Here is a 20,077-nt window from a genome sequence, read left to right on the forward strand (position 1 = left end):
AGCACCAGGGACACCACACAGGCCTCTTGACACGGCCACAGAGCCTGCCCTGGGACGGCACCGGGCACCGCTGGGACGTTTAGTGTCTAATGGGCTTCTCAGCTTTGCCTTCCTGGGTGGCAGGGAGCTCAGTGCCCTGATCTCTGAAGCGCCACAAGCAGCGCATTCATTGCAGGAATGCTCCTCGCAGAATGAGTCTAGGAGCAATGTCACAAAAGTCCCTGGCCATTTGTTCTTATTGGTTTTGTCTTTGACGCCCAGACCCCACCAGCCACCAATCTGGGCGCACTTTGATCTCGCCCAGCCAGGTGGCATGGAGGAAGGTAAGTTGAGGGAACAGAGGAGAGCGAGGCTGTACCCGGGTGTGGGAGGAAAGGACATCAAAAGCCACCAACGCCGGGGCAGGTGGAGAGGAGAAGGCGCGCTCCCCCTTCCTGAGCCCTGACTCCTAAGAAGAAAAAACGAACACCAGGGGACACTGCGCGGCCACCCAGGGGAGACGGGCTGAGACTGCAGTTGGGATTCTGGGTTTGTCCTCCACCCCCCTGGGATCCTGCAGAGGGGACGAGACGGAGCCGGGGCTGGCAGCGCTGTGCTCGTGCTGGGGCAGCCTGGTCTGGAGGGACAAAGGACCGATATTTCCGGGATACGGAAGCGCAGGCGAGAGCGTCGCTGCAGGAAACACTCGGCTGGGGCTGGGCCAGGGCAGGGCGGGGGTCAGCTGTCCAGACAGGCCGGTCTGGAGCCCCAAGGAAATGGGACGTCCCTGCCCTGAGCGGGCTGCTCAGCCTGGAGCTCTGGGAGTCCCACATCCCAAGTTCCAACTCAGTTCAGTTATCAGCCTCCATTTTTCTCATCAATAAATGGGCATAATCATGATTCTCAAGCTAGGCACAAGGGCACCTGCCCGTCATCCAAGAGGAGTACTTGGACCCAGAATTTCAGGGCCAGCCTGGGCCCACAATGAGGCTCTGCCTCAAAAGCAAACAAATAAATGAAAATGCCAATCCTAAATCCTCCAGGCACGCAGGCCCGTCTCTGGCCCAGGACCCTGCCCTGCTTGGGCTCGTGCAAGCCCAAACCTTAACCTCTGCTTTCCTGGTCCAGAGGGGTCCTTCTATCATGGAATCTGACCAAGTCCCTCTCCTGCTCGCACACCTCACATGGCTCCCCATTACCCTTGCACAAAGTCTGGCTCCTCAGCCCTTCTGTGCCACGCCCACCCCCAGACACGGTGCCACCTTTGTTTCCGGGGCTCCTGGATGTTTGATTCTCTGGCTGAAGACGCACCAAGCTCTAATGCAGGCAGTGTCCTCAGACCAGAGTGGCTTTCCCCTTACTGCTTCTTCCCACGCGGCCCAGCATTAGAGACCTCCTCCTCCAGGCAGCCCTGTTAATGCCCGCAGACAGCCCTGCTCCCTCTTGGGCACCCCATCCTCATCGCTCCTCCTCTCCAACTTTTCTCCTGAATGGAGTGTCCCTGGCCATGGCTGGTCCAGGGGCGGAAGGGGACTGAAAACCCAGCAGGGGGCAATTGGCAGGTCCCTGACCCTGAGGTCCAGCCTCTGGGTGAGGCACTGACTCTTTGGGGATTTCCTACAACCTCTATAAATAACCCCCCGCTGCTTCCCACAAGCCACCTCACCCTTCTTGGAAAAAAGGGACTGTAGCCAAGGACCTCGGTCCAGCTGTGTGCCAGGGCCCCTGCGTGGGATGAGGGGTGGTGGGTGGGGCCAGGCGTCCTGCCCAGAGACAGTCTTCATCCCCGCAGAGCCTGGCACTGCACACCCCTCCTGGAAGCCCTCTGGGCCCTCCCCCCCCTGGACCCATGCAGTCATATTTTGCAGTGCTGGGGACGGGAGCAGGGCCTCATGGGCACTTGGCAAGCTCCACCACTGAGCCCCACCCCTGGCCCCGGGACCCTCATTACTGCTTTTCTTCTCTGGGCCTCAGTTTATTTATCTGAAAAATGGGCACAACAGTAATACCCACGGATTCAGCCCATATTACCCTTTCCCTCCAGGGGTCACCCAACTCTAACTCTTTTTTTTTTTTTTTTTTAATGATTTACTTCACCATCAGAAGGTTCGTTTTGTTTTGTTTTTTTGTACTAGGGGATTGAACCCAGGGACGCTTTACCACTGAGCCACATCCCAAGCCCTTTTGAGACAGGATCTTGATAAGTTGCTGAGGCTGGCCTTGAACTTGTGACCCTCCTGCCTCAGCCTCCCCAATTCTTGGTACAAGCAAATCAACTAACAAATAGTAATGCTGCAATAAAGTCTGTGAAGAAACAGGGGGACAGGGTCCCTTCTCTGCTGGGTGGGTGGGGATTCTGTGAGTCTCCTAAAGATCTCTGCCTTGCCCTCTCTCTGCCCCTGGATGACCCCTAACACTGCAGACTTCCGTCTCCCTCCACTGGAGGTGGGAATCTTTTTCTGATTCTGGAAAAGATCCTAACCTCATCTGAGACTCAGTGTCCATCGTCAAGGGAGTTGGCCGTTGGTATGCTGCCCCCAGGTGGAGGCCCTCCTTCAGGACAGAAGGCCAGGTGACAAGTACTGGCCCTTCTGCTAGGAGAAGGCGCCCCCTGCTGGTTGGCCGCCCTTCCCTGCAGCTCCCCAGAGTCTCAACCAACCTGTCAGGCCACACCCTCCTCTCCATCTCCTCCTGGGTCCCCACCTCTCCAGAAACCCTGTCACCTCACCCTCCTTGAACACGCCACTATGCTCCCGCCCCAGGGCCTTTACACATGCGCTGCCCTCTCCCCAACCTCTTCCACCCCTCTGAGGAGCAGCTCCCCCTCAGGTCCCTGACCAGGTCAGGTCTCTGGGACAGGGTCACACAGAAGCTATTAGACCTCACAGGAATGAGCTGTGTCTGACCTCTAATGAGGACAGGATCCAGGCACCCGACGTGCCGTCTGCTGAATAGAGAGCCATTGGCAAATTCAAACTTGGCGCCCAACAGACCTGTGTTCAAATCCAAGGCGGGGGGACATCTGGCAAGCCACTATTTCCCCAAGCCTCAGTTTCCTCACACTGGGACAAAGTCCCCCTTGCATTATGCTGCTGTACATATAAAATGTGTTGGAGCTGGGGGTGGAGCTCAGTGCTGGGCGCTTGCCTAGCTCAGTTAAGGCCCTGGGTTCCATCCACAGTCCTGCAAAGACACTGTTTTAAAAAGATGTGCACAGGGTGGGTTGTGACTCAGTGATAGAGTGCTTACCTCACTTGTGCAAGGCACTGGGTTTGATCCTTAGTGCCACATAAAAATAAATAAATAAAATAAAGGTATTGTGTCCATCTACAACTAAAAAAAAAAAAAAAAAAAAGATGCATACAATTCTGCACACAATTCTGGCTTCTAAATATTCATCAAGTCAGTGAATCCTACCCCCACCCAGCTCCCAGTACTGGGGACTGGACCCAGGGACACTTTATCACTGAGCTATATCCCAGCCCTTTTCATTTGTTTTTTTGGGGTTTTTTTTCGGGGGGGGGTACTGGGGATTGAACCCAGGGGCACGTGCCCACTGAGCCACATCCCCAGCCCTATTTTGTATTTTATTTAGAGACAGGGTCTCACTGAGTTGCTTAGCACCTTCCTTTTGCTGAGGCTGGCTTTGAACTCACGATCCTCCTGCTTCAGCCTCCAAGCTGCTAGGAGTACAGGTGTGCGCCACCATGCTCACCTCCTTCTTGTTTTTTTTGAGACAGGGTCTGGCCAAGTTGCCCAGGCTGGCCTTGTATCTGTGACCCTCCTGCCTCAGCCTCCTGAGTTGCTGGGATCATCACCATGCCGCGCAGGGCCCCTCTGAGTGAATGAATGAAGGAACAAAGATTAAGCCTGGGGAAGGAGAAGGGACCCTAAGTTTTGCAAATCACTTTTAGGATACAAGAGGCAAAATTTCAAGCCGGGCCCGGAGGTGCACACCTGTAATCCCAGTGGCTTGGGAGGCTGAGGCAGGAGGATGGCGGGTTCCAAGCCAGCCTCAGGAAAAGTGAGGCGCTAAGCAACTCAGTGAGACCCTGTTTCTTAATAAAATGCAAAATATGGCTGGAGATGTGGCTCAGTGGTTGAGTGCCCCCAAGTTCAATGCCCAGTACCAAAAAAAGAAAAGGCAAAATTTCAAAATTTATGCTGAAACAGGAATGACAACATGTAGAGCAATAAACACAATTTATATGCAAAATACAAATCTCAGGGCTGAGAGTGCGGCTCAGATAGAGCACGTGCTTGGTGCTTGGCATGCCTGGGGTTACATCCCCAGCACCAAACAAACAAACCCATATCTAATTCATAGGTGTATCCACAAGTATGCAAATATGCAGAGAAGATTCTATAAATTCTCCTATTAAGCTGTGGCCTCAGGAGAGGGCAAGTAGGGAGATTCCCATGTTGAAACATTTCTGGATCACTTGAGTTGTTCACATTCCCTGGGTACTTGCACAATAAGTTACCGCCATGGGTCTGGGGTGTGGCTCCATGGTAGAACACTTGCCTAGTAACCGAGGCCCAAGCTGCATCCCCAGGCCAGCAAAAAATAAAACAGAAACCATAAAACAAAGACCCCTGAGATCTTCCCACCTCCAGCCAGCCCTCCATGCACACCCCAGCATCTGGTGCCCAAAGCAACCTCCCTGTAGCCCCTCCCCAAGGCCTGGGCCCCCGCACCTGCAGGGAGCTCGCTACCCCGAAGCTCGCTGAAGTGCTGCACTGTTCTGGGAGGAGGAGAAGAGCTGCTCCAGATGTCCCACGGCTTCTGGGTCACCCTTCACTTGCCCACACAGAAGTCCCGGAAGATGATGTCCAGGACCTCCTCTGTGCCCCCTCCCCCTGTGAGGTGGGACAAGTGCCTCCGGGCAACACGCAGGGCCTCAGCCGCCAAGGCCAGGTCTCGAGTCTGGTTGTAGTGGCCAAGGGCATCCAGGCAGCCCTGGAGGTGATGCCGGTGTCTGGCGCGAGTCAGGAGTGGCGGGCCTGTGGATGGGTCCCCACACCTGCCAGAGACAAGACATGAAGTGATCCCTCCCAACCTTGCAACCACATTTTTATGGGGGAAAGGCTGTACCCATTTTGCAGATACAGAAACTAAGGCTGAGGGGCAGGTATGTGGCCAGAGCCAGTGGCTCAGCTTCTACTTGAACTTGGGTCAGGGGAGGCTGGCGGTGGGCCAGGGGACTCACACTGCAGCCAGTTCCTTCTTCAGGGCCTCCAGGAGGCCGTCCAGCCCCTCTCTGGTCAAGCAAGACAGCAGCAGGTGGGGGGGCAGGTCAAGACTGGGGCCCAGGCCCTCAGGGGGCAGCAGGTCAGATTTGTTCAGCACTAGCAGGAGGCGCTGGCTCTGGGCTCCTAGCAGGGCTACAACTGTGTCCAGGAAATTGCAGCTGGAGGGAGAGGCCAGGTCAGAGGCATCCAGCACTGCCAAAATGAGGTCAGCTTGCCCCAACCTGGAGAAGCAGAGAGAAGCAGGGGTGAGTGACCCCAGAATACAGCAATTAATGCAGTAGGCGGAGCAGAGTGGCGGGGGGGGGGGGGGGGGGCGCGGAGTGGAGGAGGTGAGACAACAAGGTGGGGGCACAGTGTGGCAGGCAAGGGAGCTGGCCAGCAAGAACAGCATTTAATTAGAACCCAATCACTGAGGCCCCTACTTGAAGAAGCTTAGCAACCTTTACTGAATGAGGAAAAATAAAAATAAGTGCAACAGAGAGAAAAGGCAGAGGAAGGGCCCCACAACCCCTCCCACAACTCTGCCAGCCCACCTCTCACGGGCCCGGCGCACGCCCTCCTGCTCCACAGGCCCCACGCCCTCCCGCAATCCCGCGGTGTCACTCAGCAATGCGGGGAACCCAGCCAGGTCCACAGGGATCTCCAGCACATCACGGGTAGTCCCTGGCTCTGGGGACACGATGGACACAGGCTTCTGGCCTAGAGGGAGGGAGTTAGAAGAAGTGGGAGGGGGAGAGGCCAGAGAGTTCCTCCCCTAGGCCCCACCCCTCGGCTGGGCGGAGCTTTTCTAATACCTTGGACAGACCCAGTTTCCTACCTGCCGGCCCCACCCCTGGCACTAAGCTAACACCCCACTCAGGCCACATCCCCATCCCCCTTCACGTACTGAGGAGGTTCACCAAGCTGCTTTTGCCGGCATTGGGGGGTCCAGTGACCACGACGTGTGCCCCTGAGCGGAGCCGCTGCCCACGCCTGGCATCTCGTAGATGCGCGTCCAGTGCCACCACCAGCCCCTGCACTTCACTGTCCGCTGTGGACGGGGAAAGCAGGCAGAGAGGTGTGGGTGAGGAGGGCCTCTGGAAGCTGAGGATGCCAGCCATCTCCACCTTCGACCCCTATGTGGGCCCACCTTGCTCCAGGACACCATCCTCCAGGTTGTCATCCTCCCCAAAGTCGATGTAGGCCTCCACATGGGCCAGAGCCTAGGCAGCGGGAGGAAGGCAGGTGATGTGAGCACCCAGGAACCCGCCATTCCACTACCCAGGTGCAGGAGGATCTAGGGACAGGATTGGCCTGTAGGTAGGATGTTTTCATGCGGGGAATGAATGCATGGGGTGCACTCATGCAGGGGATGAAGAGGTGGGGTCTTAGAGGCAGGGATCAGCAAACAGGGCACTTGCCTTGGTGAGGGTCTCGGCCCAGCTGCGGCAGAGCTGGCCCAGCTCGCCATCCAGCTGCCTCAAGGCCTGGCGACGCTGCGCTTCAGTTTCTGCGTGGATCAGATCGGCCAGCCCCTCCACCTCTGTGAGGCTCAGCTTCCCATGGGCGAACGCCCGCCTGGTGAATTCTCCAGCCTCAGCTGGCCGTAACCCTGGCACACTGCCTGTGGGGAGGCCCCAGGTCCTTGAACCCGCTGGTCCCCCAAGCCCATGGGCAGAGCCAGGCTGCGAACCTGAGACTGTGACTCACCCAGAGCCTGTAAGACTCCACTCACCACGGCCGGGCCTCCATGCACGTGGAACTCCACACAGTCCTCACCCGTGAAACTTTGGGGACCTCGTGGACAAAGAGATGAGATTCAGGTAGAAGGCACAGCCCGGGCAAACCCCAGGAGGGGGGAAACCGGGCCATGGGCACTACGGGAGGTTCGAGTTCTGGGGTCCCTCACCAGGGAACCAGAGCACCAGTGCACGATCCAGCGGTTCCCCGGTGTGCGGGTCGCTGAGCAGACGTAGGCTGGCGCTGCGGGCCGGTGGCAGGTCCCGGGGCGCCGTGAGGCTCCGGAGAGCGTGGCTGCTGGCGGGGCCGCTGGTTCGGATCACTGCTATGCCGCAGCGGCCTTGGCCTGAGCTTAGCGCGAAGATGGTGGCCCCAGAACCGAAGGCCGGAGCACGGCTGCTCTGGCCTGTGCACAGTCTGGGACAGGAGAGAAGGAAAGTCAGCACAGCTTGGCGGCTCTGTCTTAAGGTGGAGATGGGTCGAAGACTGGATGGTCAGGAGTAGCTCCAGGTGGCGGGGGGAGGTACAGATTGGAGACTCTGAAGCCATAAAGTGACTGAGAGCAAAAGGTGACCCTGACGTGGGGTCTGCGGCAAAGGGATGGGCAGATTGGAGCTTGGAAGAACTCGAGTGGTGCCTCTGTGGCAGGACACTGGGCCCTAGGAACCTAAGGAGCGGGTTTGGGGCCCTTGAAGCACCTCTCGCTGTCCCACCCCTTCGGCGGGGTCCCCCCACCTGCGAGACCCACGAGCCGCCCGGGCCGCCAAGGTCCACAGCTCCCGCCACATGGATATACAACTTGCGACCCGCCTGTCGGACCTTTCAGAGCCGCTTCAAGTCCGGGCAGGACGCCCCGCCTACTCCACGGCGTTACTGGGAACCTTCTACGTCCTCGACTATCATTGGGCCACTGCGGAGGCGCCCCGCCCACCGGCTGAAGACCTTCATTCCCGTGGGCTGGTGCTAGAAAGGAGGGCGGGGGCTCCAGGACTTGAGTGCCCCGCAAAGATGTTCCCCCGGCAACAATAGACCGAATTTTTAGGGTCCTAACGCGGCAGGGATCTGAGACAATGGAAACGAGTAGGAGAGAGGACAGGGCTTGGCCAGGACGGTGGAAATTACGGCGAGGATTCGAGTCCCGTACTTTCCGCTTGACCACTCCGTAGCCTTAAGCCAGGCAAGCGTACCCTGTACTGCTGTCCAAAAAGCGGGTTACACCTCTCTGCGCCCAGGAAGGGACCGGAAGCTCAGAGCATCTCAGTGAATGCGACGGATGAGTTCCGGGGAACACACCCTCTGGCCCAGGGAAAACCTTGCCCAAACTTCTGCTGCTTGGTTTTCTCGGGACCCTCCAGCTTCTCCCCGCTCCCCAACCCTCTGCTGGCTCTCTCTAGGCCTCTGGTGCCTTTCCTGGTTTCACAAACTCATCCTCCAGGCCTAGTTCAGAGTTCCCTCCTCCAGGAAACCTTCCTGGAAGCCCTCTGCCCCTCACTGGGCTGCTTGGCCCTCTCTGGCTCAGGTCTTCCGAGAGTCCGGTCTGTCTCGGGCTCCCCGAAAGCCAGGCAACCGAGTCTTGGAAATTACTTTCAGGTTAACCCAGGACAGCGCTGAACAGCAGAATAAATCGCTGATGGTGGAATTCCAGGCACTGAGTGGGCGGGGTCTCGGGAGCGCCTTCGCACGGCCAATTCTCTGGTTCTCGATCAAAGCGGACGGGCAGCTCATCTGCAATTCGGGAAAAATCTGGCAGGTTAGAGTTGTAATTCTCTCACGTCCCGCCCTGCTCAACTTTTTCACTTAAAATAGGAATAAACGATGACACTCTCCATCTCTGGTGATTCCGTCTGTAACAAGTATACATCAAATGCCTGTGTGTGCCAGGCATTGAGAACCAGATTGGGCTCCTGCCTTCACCGGGTTCTCGCCCAGATGGAGCGGGCTATTCATGATGGTCAAGGATCGCGGTACAAGACAAAAGAGGCGATGCCTAGGGCCGGGAGTGTAGCTCAGTGGTAGAGCGCTTGCCTAGGCTGCAGGAGGCTCTGGATTTCATCCCCAGCACCGAAGGGGTTAGAGAAAACAGGACAGCCAACTAAATTTTGAATAAACAACGAACACTGTTTTAGTATAACTATATCCTATGTAACATTTAAGATGTAACTAAATATTTCTTCGTTTATCTGAAATGTAAACTTAAGAGCACTACTTTTATTTGCTATTACTATTGGATCCCCTCAAAGGAGCTTACATTCTGAAGGGAGTAAGAATTAACCAGGAAAAGAGAACGCGATGGGTGTCCTCCGCAGCTAAACAGCACGTGCAAACACCCTGAGGCAGAACCTGCTGTAATTATTTATTCGCCACCCTACTAGGTGGTTATTGTTCTCAGGAATCTCCCCTGACCAGGCCGCCTACTCCCACATCCTGCCACAGTCAAATCACGCCCATCTAAGATTCCAAGTCGGGTCTGTGAATTCTGTAGCTTGCAAATGGGGAAACAGGCTGCAAGGCGGTAACGAAGGTGGGGAGGTAGGGACACTTTGGAAAATGCACCCTAGGTGCGGGCGAGCACGAGCACCAGAAATCCAAGTGGGCGGGCGAGAACAAAACTCGGAAAACAACACTGGCGGCTACGAGAACCAGAGAGCCAGGCAGGCGGGCAGGATTGAGAACTGGAGAGTGACGCGCGGCGGGCGGGGGAAAGAGAATCCAGGTTCGGCTCGGGCGGCGACGAGAAGCTGCGCTCGGGCGCGCGAGGACGGCGACCGGCGCGGGCGGGCGCGGCCTTTGTCTCCTCCTCCCGCGCGCTCGGCGGCGGCACTGGCCCCATGAGTCCGCGGCCCCCCGGCGCCCGAGCCGCCCACAGCCCCTAACCTGACCTGTCCTCGCCATGGCCGAGACTGCCTCGGGCGCCGGGGGCACGTCCCTGGAGGGAGAGCGCGGCAAGAGGCCCCCGCCGGAGGGCGAGCCCGCAGCCCCTGCGTCTGGAGTTCTGGGTATGTGTGCGGCGGCTGGAGCGGACTGGGTTGCAGGTGCCTGGGGTGCGCGCGTCGGCTGGGCAGGGAGGAAGATTGGGGTCAAATGTCCCGGGCCTGGTGTCTGGCGGAGGGGCCCGCTCTTCCCAGCACTGCGGCTGCGGCCCGGCGGGCGGGGCTGGGCCGTGCAGCGGGCCGGGGTCCCAGCGCAAAAGCGCGGACACGCCCCTCCAAAGAGCCCCGGCCTGGGGCTGAGCCTTGCCACCCCTGGGCTGAGGGATCACCGCCAGGCTGGAATGCGCTAGCCTCTCCGTGGAAAATACAGAATCACATGGTCCTGGGTTCGAATCCCAGCTCGGCTGTGTGACCTTGGGTGCGTGACTTAAACACACTGGGCCTCAGTTTCCTCACCTGTGAAATGGGGGTAAGAACCGCGCCCAACTCATGGGGCTGCTGTGAGGACGCGCTGTCATAATGTGGTGAAGCACTCAGGGCTGCTAGTGGGCGCCCCATCGATTGTGGTTCGGTAGGCGGAGCTGGGCCTCAAGAATGAGTAAGATTTGTAAGGGAGGACCTGGGGGAAGGGCATTCCTGGAGAAGGGCCTGGCTGGTGCAAGGACATGGAGAGAGGAAAACGAACCGAGCTTGAAAGTCAGGCTGAGTGCTGGAGAGCTCGGTGGGGGCCGGAGGGACTGAGACTTGAGGCCAAGTCTGGGTCCAGGTGTGACCTCACCCAGACCTGCCACACCGCTCCCCCCAGATAAGCTTTTCGGGAAGCGGCTCCTGCAGGCGGGTCGCTACCTGGTGTCCCACAAGGCATGGATGAAGACCGTTCCCACGGAGAACTGTGATGTGCTGATGACCTTTCCAGGTACCCACTCCCGCTGCCATGCCCAAAGGCAGCCCTCCTGAGCTCAGCTTCCCACAGTGGGAATATGTAGGTGGTCTTGGGGTCCCCTCTTGGCAAGAGCCATCCGTCCCTGTGCCCCCTGGCAGACACCACTGATGACCACACGCTGCTATGGCTGCTGAACCACATCCGTGTGGGCATCCCTGAGCTCATCGTGCAAGTCCGCCACCACCGCCACACGCGTGCCTACGCCTTCTTCGTCACAGCCACATATGAGAGGCGAGTCCCCTGCCTCTGGCCTCTTGCTGACCCTGCACCCGGCCCCCTGCCCTTCCAAGAGCCAACCATGCTATCCAGCCACCCTGCATTTGTACCAAGAAGCCACCAGGTGTGTGTCCTTAGATCCAGGATGGTGGGCCGGGGCCTTTCTGTGAGCCCATCTCCTCTGCCCTCCCTGCAGCCTACTCCGAGGGGCCGACGAGCTGGGTCTGCGCAAGGCTGTGAAGGCCGAGTTCGGTGGGGGCACCCGCGGCTTCTCCTGCGAAGAAGACTTCATCTATGAGAATGTGGAGAGTGAGCTACGCTTCTTCACATCCCAGGTCAGGCCCGTCCCACGAGTGTGGCCCAGCCTTGGGGTGCTGCCCAGAGAGCTCACAACCTCTTCCCAACAGGAACGCCAGAGCATCATCCGCTTCTGGCTGCAGAACCTGCGTGCCAAGCAGGGAGAGGCGCTGCACAACGTGCGGTTCCTGGAGGACCAGCCAATCAGTGAGCGAGGCGGGGCCAACACTACAAGCACAGGCATAGAGCTGGGCAGGGCTCTTAGAGGACAATCTAGGGGGTAGAAGGGTGGGGTCTGTTTCCATCCAGTCAGGGGTTAGTAAAGGGTTGGCAGCCAATGAACTTAAGGGGCATGGCCCCAGTTACCTGGATCAGGCCCCTCAATGAGTTGAAGGGGCGTGGCCTTTGTAAAGGGGTCGGGCTTATCCCCTAGGAGGCATGTCCAGGCTGCGCCCTTTTCTGGAATAAGGTAGGGGCAGGACCATGGACAGCGCTCGGTGTACTATGGCCTTGGTTTCTCTAGGAAAGGTGCCGACACAAATTCGTTCACCCTCTGATGCCAGCTTATGCCATTCCTTAGGGTGACAAACTAAAGCCAAATGGCTTACTTAAAAACATGGTTCCCTATGGGGGCTGTAACCTTCCCTGTCTGCCCCTGCATCTCCCAGATTCTGAAGGGGAATCAGGTATTCCGTCCATCCAGAACTTCTTCCCTGGGAAGAGCCTCTGTGGGTTTAAGATCAAGCAAAAAGCTGTGGTTCCAGCCAAGGAAGGCCAGTCCGGCTGGGAGCATGGTGGAGTAGCTGGGGTCACTTGTGCTCCTCTCCTCACAGTCCCGGAGCTGGCGGCCCGTGGGATCATCCAGCAGGTGTTCCCGGTCCACGAACAGCGCATCCTGAACCGCCTCATGAAGTCATGGGTGCAGGCTGTGTGTGAAAACCAGCCTTTAGGTGAGGTCCCGGGCTAGGGGGTGGACAGGGGTCCCGGGAGGCAGGTGGAGGTGACTGGGACTCCCCCTCGCCTGGCAGATGACATCTGTGACTACTTTGGTGTGAAGATTGCCATGTACTTTGCCTGGCTGGGCTTCTACACGTCAGCAATGGTGTACCCCGCTGTCTTTGGCTCTGTCCTATACACATTCACGGAGGCTGATCAGGTATCAGGCCAGGGCTGGGTGGGGCTGGGGGTCCCAACACACTCTCCTTCCTGGGCTAGCTCGCCCGATGGCTTGGCTCTCCTCTGCCACCCACAGACAAGCCGGGATGTGTCCTGCGTGGTCTTTGCGCTCTTCAACGTGATCTGGTCAACACTGTTCTTAGAGGAGTGGAAACGGAGGGGGGCAGAGCTGGCCTACAAGTGGGGAACACTGGATTCACCTGGGGAAGCTGTGGAGGAGCCACGTCCCCAGTTCAGGGTCAGTCCAAGGTTGGGTCGAGGAATTCAGAGAATCAGGTAAAAGCGAGCACATGGTGGAGACGCTGCAGGAGCAAGCGCGTAGGTGGCCTGGGCTGCGCAAGAGGCGGCATGTCAGACGGGGGTGCGTGCTCCTGGGGGTGTGGAAATTGGATTTGAGGAACTAGAAAGGGTACACGAGGTGGCACGAGGTACCCCAAGAAAAAAGGTGTCGTGGAGGGAAACTGAGTTTGGAGAATCAGAAAGGGCAGATAGGGCAGAGGTGACCCCTGCAGTCTCACGCTGGGCTGGCCACCTCCCCCAGGGCGTGCGCCGCATCAGCCCTGTGACCCGCGCTGAGGAGTTCTACTACCCACCTTGGAAGCGGCTGCTCTTCCAGCTGCTCGTGAGCCTGCCGCTGTGCTTGGCCTGCCTGGCCTGCGTCTTCTTGCTCATGCTGGGATGCTTCCAGCTGCAGGTGACCTGAGCCCCTCTCCCTGGCCTTAGCCTGACCCGCCGACCACTCGCCCAGCCCTGCCCGAGCCACGCCGAGCCCTGTCACCAACCTCCTGGGCCCGCAGGAGCTGGTGCTGAGTGTGAAGGGGCTGCCCCGTCTCGCCCGCTTCCTGCCCAAGGTTGCGCTGGCCCTGCTGGTCAGCGTGAGCGCCGAGGGCTACAAGAAGCTGGCCATCTGGCTCAACGACATGGGTATGCTCTGCCAGGGGAGTCCCGCTGCTCCCCCGGGAGGAAGGCTGCCCCTGCCTCCTGGGGTCCCACTGGTCGTGGGCAGCCAGGATGGCCCCTCACACTCCTCCTCCTCGGCCCCTAGAGAACTACCGGCTAGAGAGCGCCTACGAGAAGCACCTCATCATCAAGGTTGTCCTGGTGAGTGGCCTCCAAGGAAGACCGCAGGGGACGACAGAGAGGCTGGGGGCAGGGGGTGTGAGAGGAACTGGGAGTGACACGGCCGCCTGCTCCCTGCAGTTCCAGTTTGTCAACTCGTACCTGAGCCTCTTCTACATCGGCTTCTACCTCAAGGACATGGAGCGCCTCAAAGAGGTGAGCCTCTGGCTCCCGCGGCAGCCGGGGGGCCGGACCTGGCACACGGGGTCCAGGGCTCTCCAGCCGCTCCCCTCCCCTCCATCCTTCTCTCCTCTTTGTTCGTCCGTCCGTCTGTCCTCTCTCTGCCTGTCACCCCCCCATCTGTCTGTCCATCTGTCCGTCGGTCCCTCCACAGCTCCTGCTCGTCCTGTCCCTGTCCCAGAGCCTTGAGCGGCAGCTGCGGGCGGTGCTGGTCCCGCTCGTGGCCCTGCGGTTCCGCCTGCTCCTCCTCTCCCTCCGGGGCCTTCTGCTCTCGGCCCGGGCCAAAGTATGGGCAGGTGGCGAGCCCCCGCCAGGGTGGGCAGCATGGCCGTGCTGGGGACCGGGCACGCCAGGCTGAGGGCGCATGCTCAGAGGGGCCTGGGGCTCTGGTGGCCTAGCACAGGCAGAGGGGGCCCAGCCAGGCCCCGGGCACTGGCTGAGGCCTCGTCGGGGTGGCAGCGCCCCGTGCCTGCCCTGTGGGTTGGCTACGTGCGCTGTGGCGAGCTGGGCTATGGCAGGTGATGGGGCCTCTGTGTCCAGGGACATCCAGAGGGGCAGAGTTAAGAACTGGGCTCCGTGTGTGCATCTGGGTACTTGCTCCCGGAAGGTGCTCTGGAGGGTGGGTGCCCTGTTCTGGTGCCTGGGCCTCCCACCTGTCCCCCATGCAGCCTCTCTCCACTCCCCTCCTGCCCCCAGATGCTGGCCACGCTGCTGATCACCCGCCAGTTCCTCCAGAATGTGCGTGAGGTCCTGCAGCCACACCTGTACCGCAGGCTGGGTCGTGGCGAGCTCGGTCTGCGGGCCATCTGGGAGCTGGTTCAAGCCCTGCTCGGCCTGTTGAGCCTCAGGCGCCCTGTGCCTCGCCGCCTCGAAGCCCAGGCCGACGAGGGCAGTGGCGGCGGCAGTGGGGGGGGCCGCAGGTGTCTCAGTGGGGGCTGCGGGGCACCTGAGGAGGAGGAAGAGGCCACAGTGGAGCGGAGACCAGCCGGGGAGGGTGGGGAGGTCAGGGACGGGCCCCGGGGGGGCAAGGAGGAGGCAGAAGAGGAGGAGGAAGAGGAGGAAGAAGAGGAGGAGGACGATGACGAGGGCGAGGAAGGTGGCCTCCTGGACTGTGGGCTCCGCCTGAAGAAGGTCAGCTTTGCTGAGCGCGGGGCGGGGCGGCGACGGCCTGGCCCAAACCCAGAGGCCCTCTTGGAGGAGGGAAGCCCCACCATGGTGGAGAAGGGGCTGGAGCCGGGCGTGTTCACACTGGCCGAGGAAGACGACGAGCCAGAGGGTCCTCCTGGCAGCCCTGAGCGAGAGCCCCCAACCATCCTGCTCCGTCGGGCCGGGGGCGAGGGCCGAGACCAAGGGCCTGATGGAGGCCCAGACCCAGAGCCTGGCTCTGGGGACTCTGCCGGGAGACAGAAGAGGCAGAACCGGTCATCTTGGATCGACCCACCTGAGGAGGAGCCCTCGGCCCAGTTGACCCAGGCAGAGCTGGAGAGCTGCATGAGGAAGTACGAGGTAGGCCGCGGGCAGAGGTGGAGGCCATCGGGCAGTGGGGCCCTTGATGGCTGGGAGCTACAGAACGGGAGCCCAGGAGGAATGTCCAGCTGAGTGGGCGAGGCCTCTCGCCCAGTCTGAAGCCAAAGATGGAGAGAGACTCTGGTCCACGAGGGGAGATCCGAGGGAGGGGGCTGGCGGAGGAAGGTGGCCTGAGAGCGCCCGCCCTCGCCCCGCAGGACACCTTCCAGGACTACCAGGAGATGTTCGTGCAGTTCGGCTACGTCGTGCTCTTCTCGTCCGCCTTCCCGCTGGCCGCGCTCTGTGCCCTGGTCAACAACCTCATCGAGATCCGCAGTGACGCCTTCAAACTGTGCACGGGCCTGCAGCGGCCCTTCGGCCAGCGCGTCGAGAGCATCGGCCAGTGGCAGGTGGGGCAGGGGGCAGGCCAAGGGCTCCTAGCTGAAGGTCCAGGGGAAACCTGGGTCTAGCCGGGAGGAGCGGGGGTCTGGAGAGGCCGCTGGACCTCCTCTGAGATCCCCGCCCCCCTGCAGAAGGTCATGGAGGCCATGGGTGTGCTGGCGATCGTGGTGAACTGCTACCTCATCGGCCAGTGCGGGCAGCTGCAGCGCCTCTTCCCTTGGCTGAGCCCGGAAGCAGCCATTGTGTCCGTGGTGGTGCTCGAGGTGGGGGCTGGCGACCTGGTGGGGGAGCCGGGCGGCAGGCAGGAGGGCGTCCCCGGAGCCTGTAGCCTCCTCTTCGGATCCCCACAGCACTTCGCTCTGCTCCTCAAGTACCTCATCCATGTGGCCATCCCCGACATTCCAGGCTGGGTGGCCGAGGAGATGGCCAAGCTCGAGTATCAGCGACGAGAGGCCTTCAAGGTATGTAGGCTGGGAGGAGCTGCTTCCTAGGACCTGTCTGCTGGGCGGGGCGTCCCTGGCAGTGGCTCTCTGGGGCCAAGTCCCTAGGAAGAGGGGAAACGTGCAGAGAGGTACAAAGCCTAGAACGATCGTCGGCTCTCAGTTCCCCTGGGTTCCGCACCCAAGGACGCCATCTGGGCTGACCACACACAGACTCCCACCCACCTCCTTCCTTGCTTGGTTTTTTTGAGATGGGGTCTCAAACTCCTGGGCTCCAGCGGTTCTCCCACTCAGCTTCCCAAGTAACTGGGACTCCAGGCACCCACCACTGTGCCCAGCTGAGACTTTCTGTCGTGATTCCCTAAGCAATGCAGTATACAACGGTGGACAGTGCATCTACAAGGGATTGCTTTTCTAAGTCACCTAGAGACGATTTAAAGTGGACAGGGGATGTCCGTTGGTTCTATGCAAACACTGTCCATTTTTCATTAAGGACTTGCCTGTCCACAGATTTTGGCATCAGCAGGGGTCCTGGAGCCAGTGCCCTGCAGATACTGAGGGATGACTATCAGTAGGCCTGGGTCCCTTTCAGTATCTCCATGGCATCCAAAACCACCAGCCCCCTGAGAGCATCCTGTCTGGGGCCAGGGGCATGGTGGATGCTTCCTAGGAGAGGTCCAGCCTCTTGCATATTCCTCCAAAAGCTACAGAGTGGCCGAGGAGCTCCATGGCATCTTCAGATGCAGACCTTTCCTGGAAGGCGGGAATGTTCCAAATCTGTGCTGTCCAAGTAGCCCCAAGCAACAGGTGGCTAAAGAGCACTTTGAAATGGGGCCGAGGGGAATGAGGAACTCATTTTATTTTATATTAAAAAAAAAAATCAAAACATATTTTTTTCTTTTCGTGCAGTGCTGGGATGGAACCCAGGTCCTTACACATACCGGGCAAGCGCACTGCCACTGAGCCGCTCCCCCACCCCTTGACGAATTGTAATTAATTTAAAGTCACACTGTTCCAGTCCAGGCTCTCTTGTCCTGCTGGTTCTCCAGAAAGCAGGGTCCAGTTCCTAAGACACTGTCTGGCTTGTGGCCAGGGACAGAGTTGGTGGCCAGTGAACATTTGTTTTCTTCTCAATTCCCAGAAAGCAACGGCTTGGGTCCAGGGATGCAGTTGGTGCCCAATAAACATTTGGATCCCTTCCCCGCTTCCTCAGAGAGCCCCAGCTTGGGTCCGGGCATCCTGCTGGTGCCCAATAAGCTTCTGGATCTCTCTCTAGTGGGGAGCCTCAGCCTCCACCGAGGGATTCAGCTGGCCGTTTCCGCAGAGTCCGCATGGCCTGGCCAACCCTGCCTTCCCGGCCCTTAGCTGTGTGCTTCTGCCCACAGAGACACGAGCGCCAGGCCCAGCACCGCTACCAGCAGCAGCAGCGGCGGCGGCGGGAGGAGGAGGAGCGCCAGCGCCACGCGGAGCACCATGCCCGCAGGGAGCGTGACACCAGTGGCCGGGAGGAGGCCAGGGCTGAGGGCGCTGGGCTGGACCCCGCCGCCTCCGAGAAGTCCTCTGCCAAAGCCAAGGGTGGCGGAGCGGGCAGCCATGGGCCTGAGCGGCCCAAGCGCCCGGGGTCCCTGCTGGCACCCAACAATGTCATGAAGCTGAAGCAGATCATCCCGCTACAGGGCAAGTTCCTGTCATCAGGGGCCACGTCCTCGCTGGCCGGCACAGGGACTGGCCCTGCCGCTCGGCAGCCCTCTGCCCAGTCACCCACCGGCAGTGACACCCGCCTACCGGCCTTCCTCAGCTTCAAGTTCCTCAAGTCGCCCGAGACCCGAAGGGATCCGGAGCGCAGCCACTCGCCACCCAAGGCCTTCCACGCCGGCAAGCTCTTCCCTTTTGGCGGGACCCGGGCTGAGACCGGGTCCAACGGGGCGGGCGGGCAGGCCCGACAGGACGGGACCCCCAGCGGTGGCAGCGGCCGGGCCCAGAGGAGTGGGCCAGCGGACGAGGCCTCAGCTGAGGAGCTGGAAGCCCCCCGGCCCGAAGAGGAAGGCTCAGGTCACAAGCTTTAACTCGGGGGTGGGGACGCTGGGCCCGGCTTTGGGGGTAGGGGTGGGGTGGCCAGGCCTAGGGAGAAGGGCTGAAGGGGACAGAGGAGGCCCCGTCTTTGGTATTGGTAGGGGACCTGGGTCAGTGGGACATGGAGCCTCTAAGTCAAGCCTGCTCAGTCTCTGGGACCCTGGAGAGCCTGGAGCCCTGTGCCTGACCCTCCTCACACCCCCAGGGAGGGACGCCAAAGCCCCCTGTCTAGTACCCCTCCCAGGGTACCCCCACCATGCTCTGGTGCCAGGAGAGGTGAGGGAGGCCCCTTTACCTCCTGGCCCACCCTCTCCTGCTCCCATGCCCGGCTCACTCTGGGGGACTGGACCCCCCCAGACCTCTATGCAAATCCCCAGCCTGCAGCCCAGGTGTTCAGGAAGGACTTCTTTGGAGGTGGAGGCTGGGGCTGCCCACCCAGGGCACTGGGTTACAGGCTGCACCCACTTGAGTGCAGAGCCTTGGCACGGGCCACATCCCAGGACCCCTACCACTTTGCCTGCCCCAACCCTAGTCTGGGGGGTCCAGTAGTCTGATCCCCAGGTCGCCTGAGAGGTGGTAGCTGCAGTACAAGGGCATAGGTCAGAAGTCAGAGGGACTTCCTCAGACTCCCCTCCCCGGTGCCTGGGAGAGGCCAGGGATGCAAAGTCGCCCAGGGGAGTCACCCACCCCGTCTCTGATCTGAAGCAATAAGGCCTTTCACGTGCCTGGAAGCCGGGAGGGAGTGCGGGCAGGGTCGCCCACCCCGTGGGGTCTGGCGGAGGCGGCATGCCCCCGGAACGGCCCCTCTCGCCTCCGCAGGGACAGCGCTGGCCCTCGCGGGCGCCCCTGCCTTCCGCACCCGCCGCAGCCGGAGCCCCGCGCCGCCGCCACCAATACCGCTGTCCCGGCCCCCGACGCCACCCGCCAGCTGCTGGCAGTGGGACGGGCCTTGGGGCTGCGGGGGCGAGGGCGCCGCGCCCCGCCAGGCCCCGCCCGCCGCTGAGTGCCCCCCCTGTGCCCTCCCGGGCCCCCCTCCAGCCCTGCAGCCGCTGCCGGGGGACGCCAGCTTCTACAGCCTCCCGCCCCCGCCGCTGCCGCTCACCTCCGAGCCCCCGGGGCCCCCCGCGCCCTCGCCCAGCCCCAGCCCCCAGGCCGTGTGCTGGCCCAGCGGCTGGCACTAGCCCCGCGCCCTGCCTTCCTCTTCTCGTTTGCAATATCAGTCATTATCGGGGCGGCCAGCCCGAAAACGCGCTTTGCCCTGCCCTCCGTCCCCAGCCACAGCCACCAGTATTGGCCGCCCCGTCAGGGCGGGTTCCCCTATCTGCCGTTTTCCTTTCGACCAGGATGGGGGAAGCGAAAGGAAACCCCAAAACCAATAGAGAACACACACAGAATAGGCGATTATTTATTTGTTTTTAATTTATTTTGTCATATTTTTGTAAAACGGCAGAAATGCAATAAAAAGTATATTTCAACAGTGCCCGAGGTCAGAGCAAGTGGAAGGGGGCTTGGGAGCCCTGGGGACTAGGACCTGCCACAGGCTGACTTGACGCCCAGGGGCCTCCTCCCAAGAACTGGGTCTTGGGGCCACGGATGGAAAACTCCAGGCTGTGCCGGCCCAGATCTGGGGGCTGACTTGGGCCCGGGAGCCCTGGGGCGGAGCTGCAGGGCCTCGCTCAGGTCAGGTTCCGGCCACCCAGACAGGAGGCCAGCTCAAGATGCTGAAAGGATTCAGCCATAGTTCTCAGCGTCAAACAGGGACAGAGGGGTGACACGGTCCTCTCAGCTGCGTGTGTGTGTGTGTGTGTGTAAGAGGTGCATTTTCTGGAACAACTGCCCCCTGG

General features: G+C 60.4%; 2 protein-coding genes across 2 annotated transcripts; one reads left to right on the forward strand and one right to left on the reverse strand.

Annotated features, from left to right (window-relative positions):
- Nucleotides 1-4,165: 4,165 nt before the first annotated feature.
- Gtpbp3 (GTP binding protein 3, mitochondrial) lies at nt 4,166-8,668 on the reverse strand. The gene is made up of 9 exons (XM_027932604.3): nt 7,687-8,668; nt 7,121-7,368; nt 6,922-7,008; nt 6,633-6,835; nt 6,362-6,434; nt 6,119-6,262; nt 5,766-5,931; nt 5,190-5,453; nt 4,166-5,003 (listed from the first exon to the last, which is right to left on the reverse strand). Exons 1-9 carry the CDS (start codon nt 7,737-7,739, stop codon nt 4,778-4,780), a joined length of 1,464 nt encoding a protein of 487 aa, XP_027788405.2. The 5' UTR covers nt 7,740-8,668; the 3' UTR covers nt 4,166-4,777.
- Nucleotides 8,669-9,057: 389 nt separating this feature from the next.
- Ano8 (anoctamin 8) lies at nt 9,058-19,713 on the forward strand. Its single transcript, XM_027932155.3, has 18 exons — nt 9,058-9,947; nt 10,687-10,797; nt 10,923-11,055; nt 11,237-11,375; nt 11,448-11,544; nt 12,171-12,287; nt 12,366-12,493; nt 12,590-12,751; nt 13,055-13,207; nt 13,311-13,437; nt 13,559-13,614; nt 13,714-13,788; nt 14,509-15,318; nt 15,537-15,728; nt 15,852-15,983; nt 16,071-16,181; nt 17,546-18,212; nt 19,053-19,713. The coding sequence occupies exons 1-18, from the start codon at nt 9,842-9,844 to the stop codon at nt 19,412-19,414; spliced, it is 3,678 nt and encodes a 1,225-aa protein (XP_027787956.2). The 5' UTR covers nt 9,058-9,841; the 3' UTR covers nt 19,415-19,713.
- The last annotated feature ends 364 nt before the right edge of the window (nt 19,714-20,077 follow it).

The sequence above is a fragment of the Marmota flaviventris genome, chromosome 1 (assembly GCF_047511675.1).
Source record: "Marmota flaviventris isolate mMarFla1 chromosome 1, mMarFla1.hap1, whole genome shotgun sequence".
Classification (NCBI taxonomy): domain Eukaryota; kingdom Metazoa; phylum Chordata; class Mammalia; order Rodentia; family Sciuridae; genus Marmota; species Marmota flaviventris.

Excerpts from the sequence above, each read along its gene's own strand:
- Gtpbp3 (XM_027932604.3), bottom strand. The coding sequence starts at position 7,739 with ATGTGGCGGGAGCTGTGGACCTTGGCGGCCCGGGCGGCTCGTGGGTCT. Across the intron at positions 6,435-6,632 it reads GGGCCGAGACCCTCACCAAG|GCTCTGGCCCATGTGGAGGC; the intron begins GCAAGTGCCCTG and ends CCCGCTGCCTAG. Across the intron at positions 5,932-6,118 it reads CAGCTTGGTGAACCTCCTCA|GCCAGAAGCCTGTGTCCATC; the intron begins GTACGTGAAGGG and ends CCCTCCCTCTAG.
- Ano8 (XM_027932155.3), top strand. The coding sequence starts at position 9,842 with ATGGCCGAGACTGCCTCGGGCGCCGGGGGCACGTCCCTGGAGGGAGAG. Across the intron at positions 10,798-10,922 it reads TGTGCTGATGACCTTTCCAG|ACACCACTGATGACCACACG; the intron begins GTACCCACTCCC and ends GCCCCCTGGCAG. Across the intron at positions 15,984-16,070 it reads TGTCCGTGGTGGTGCTCGAG|CACTTCGCTCTGCTCCTCAA; the intron begins GTGGGGGCTGGC and ends GGATCCCCACAG.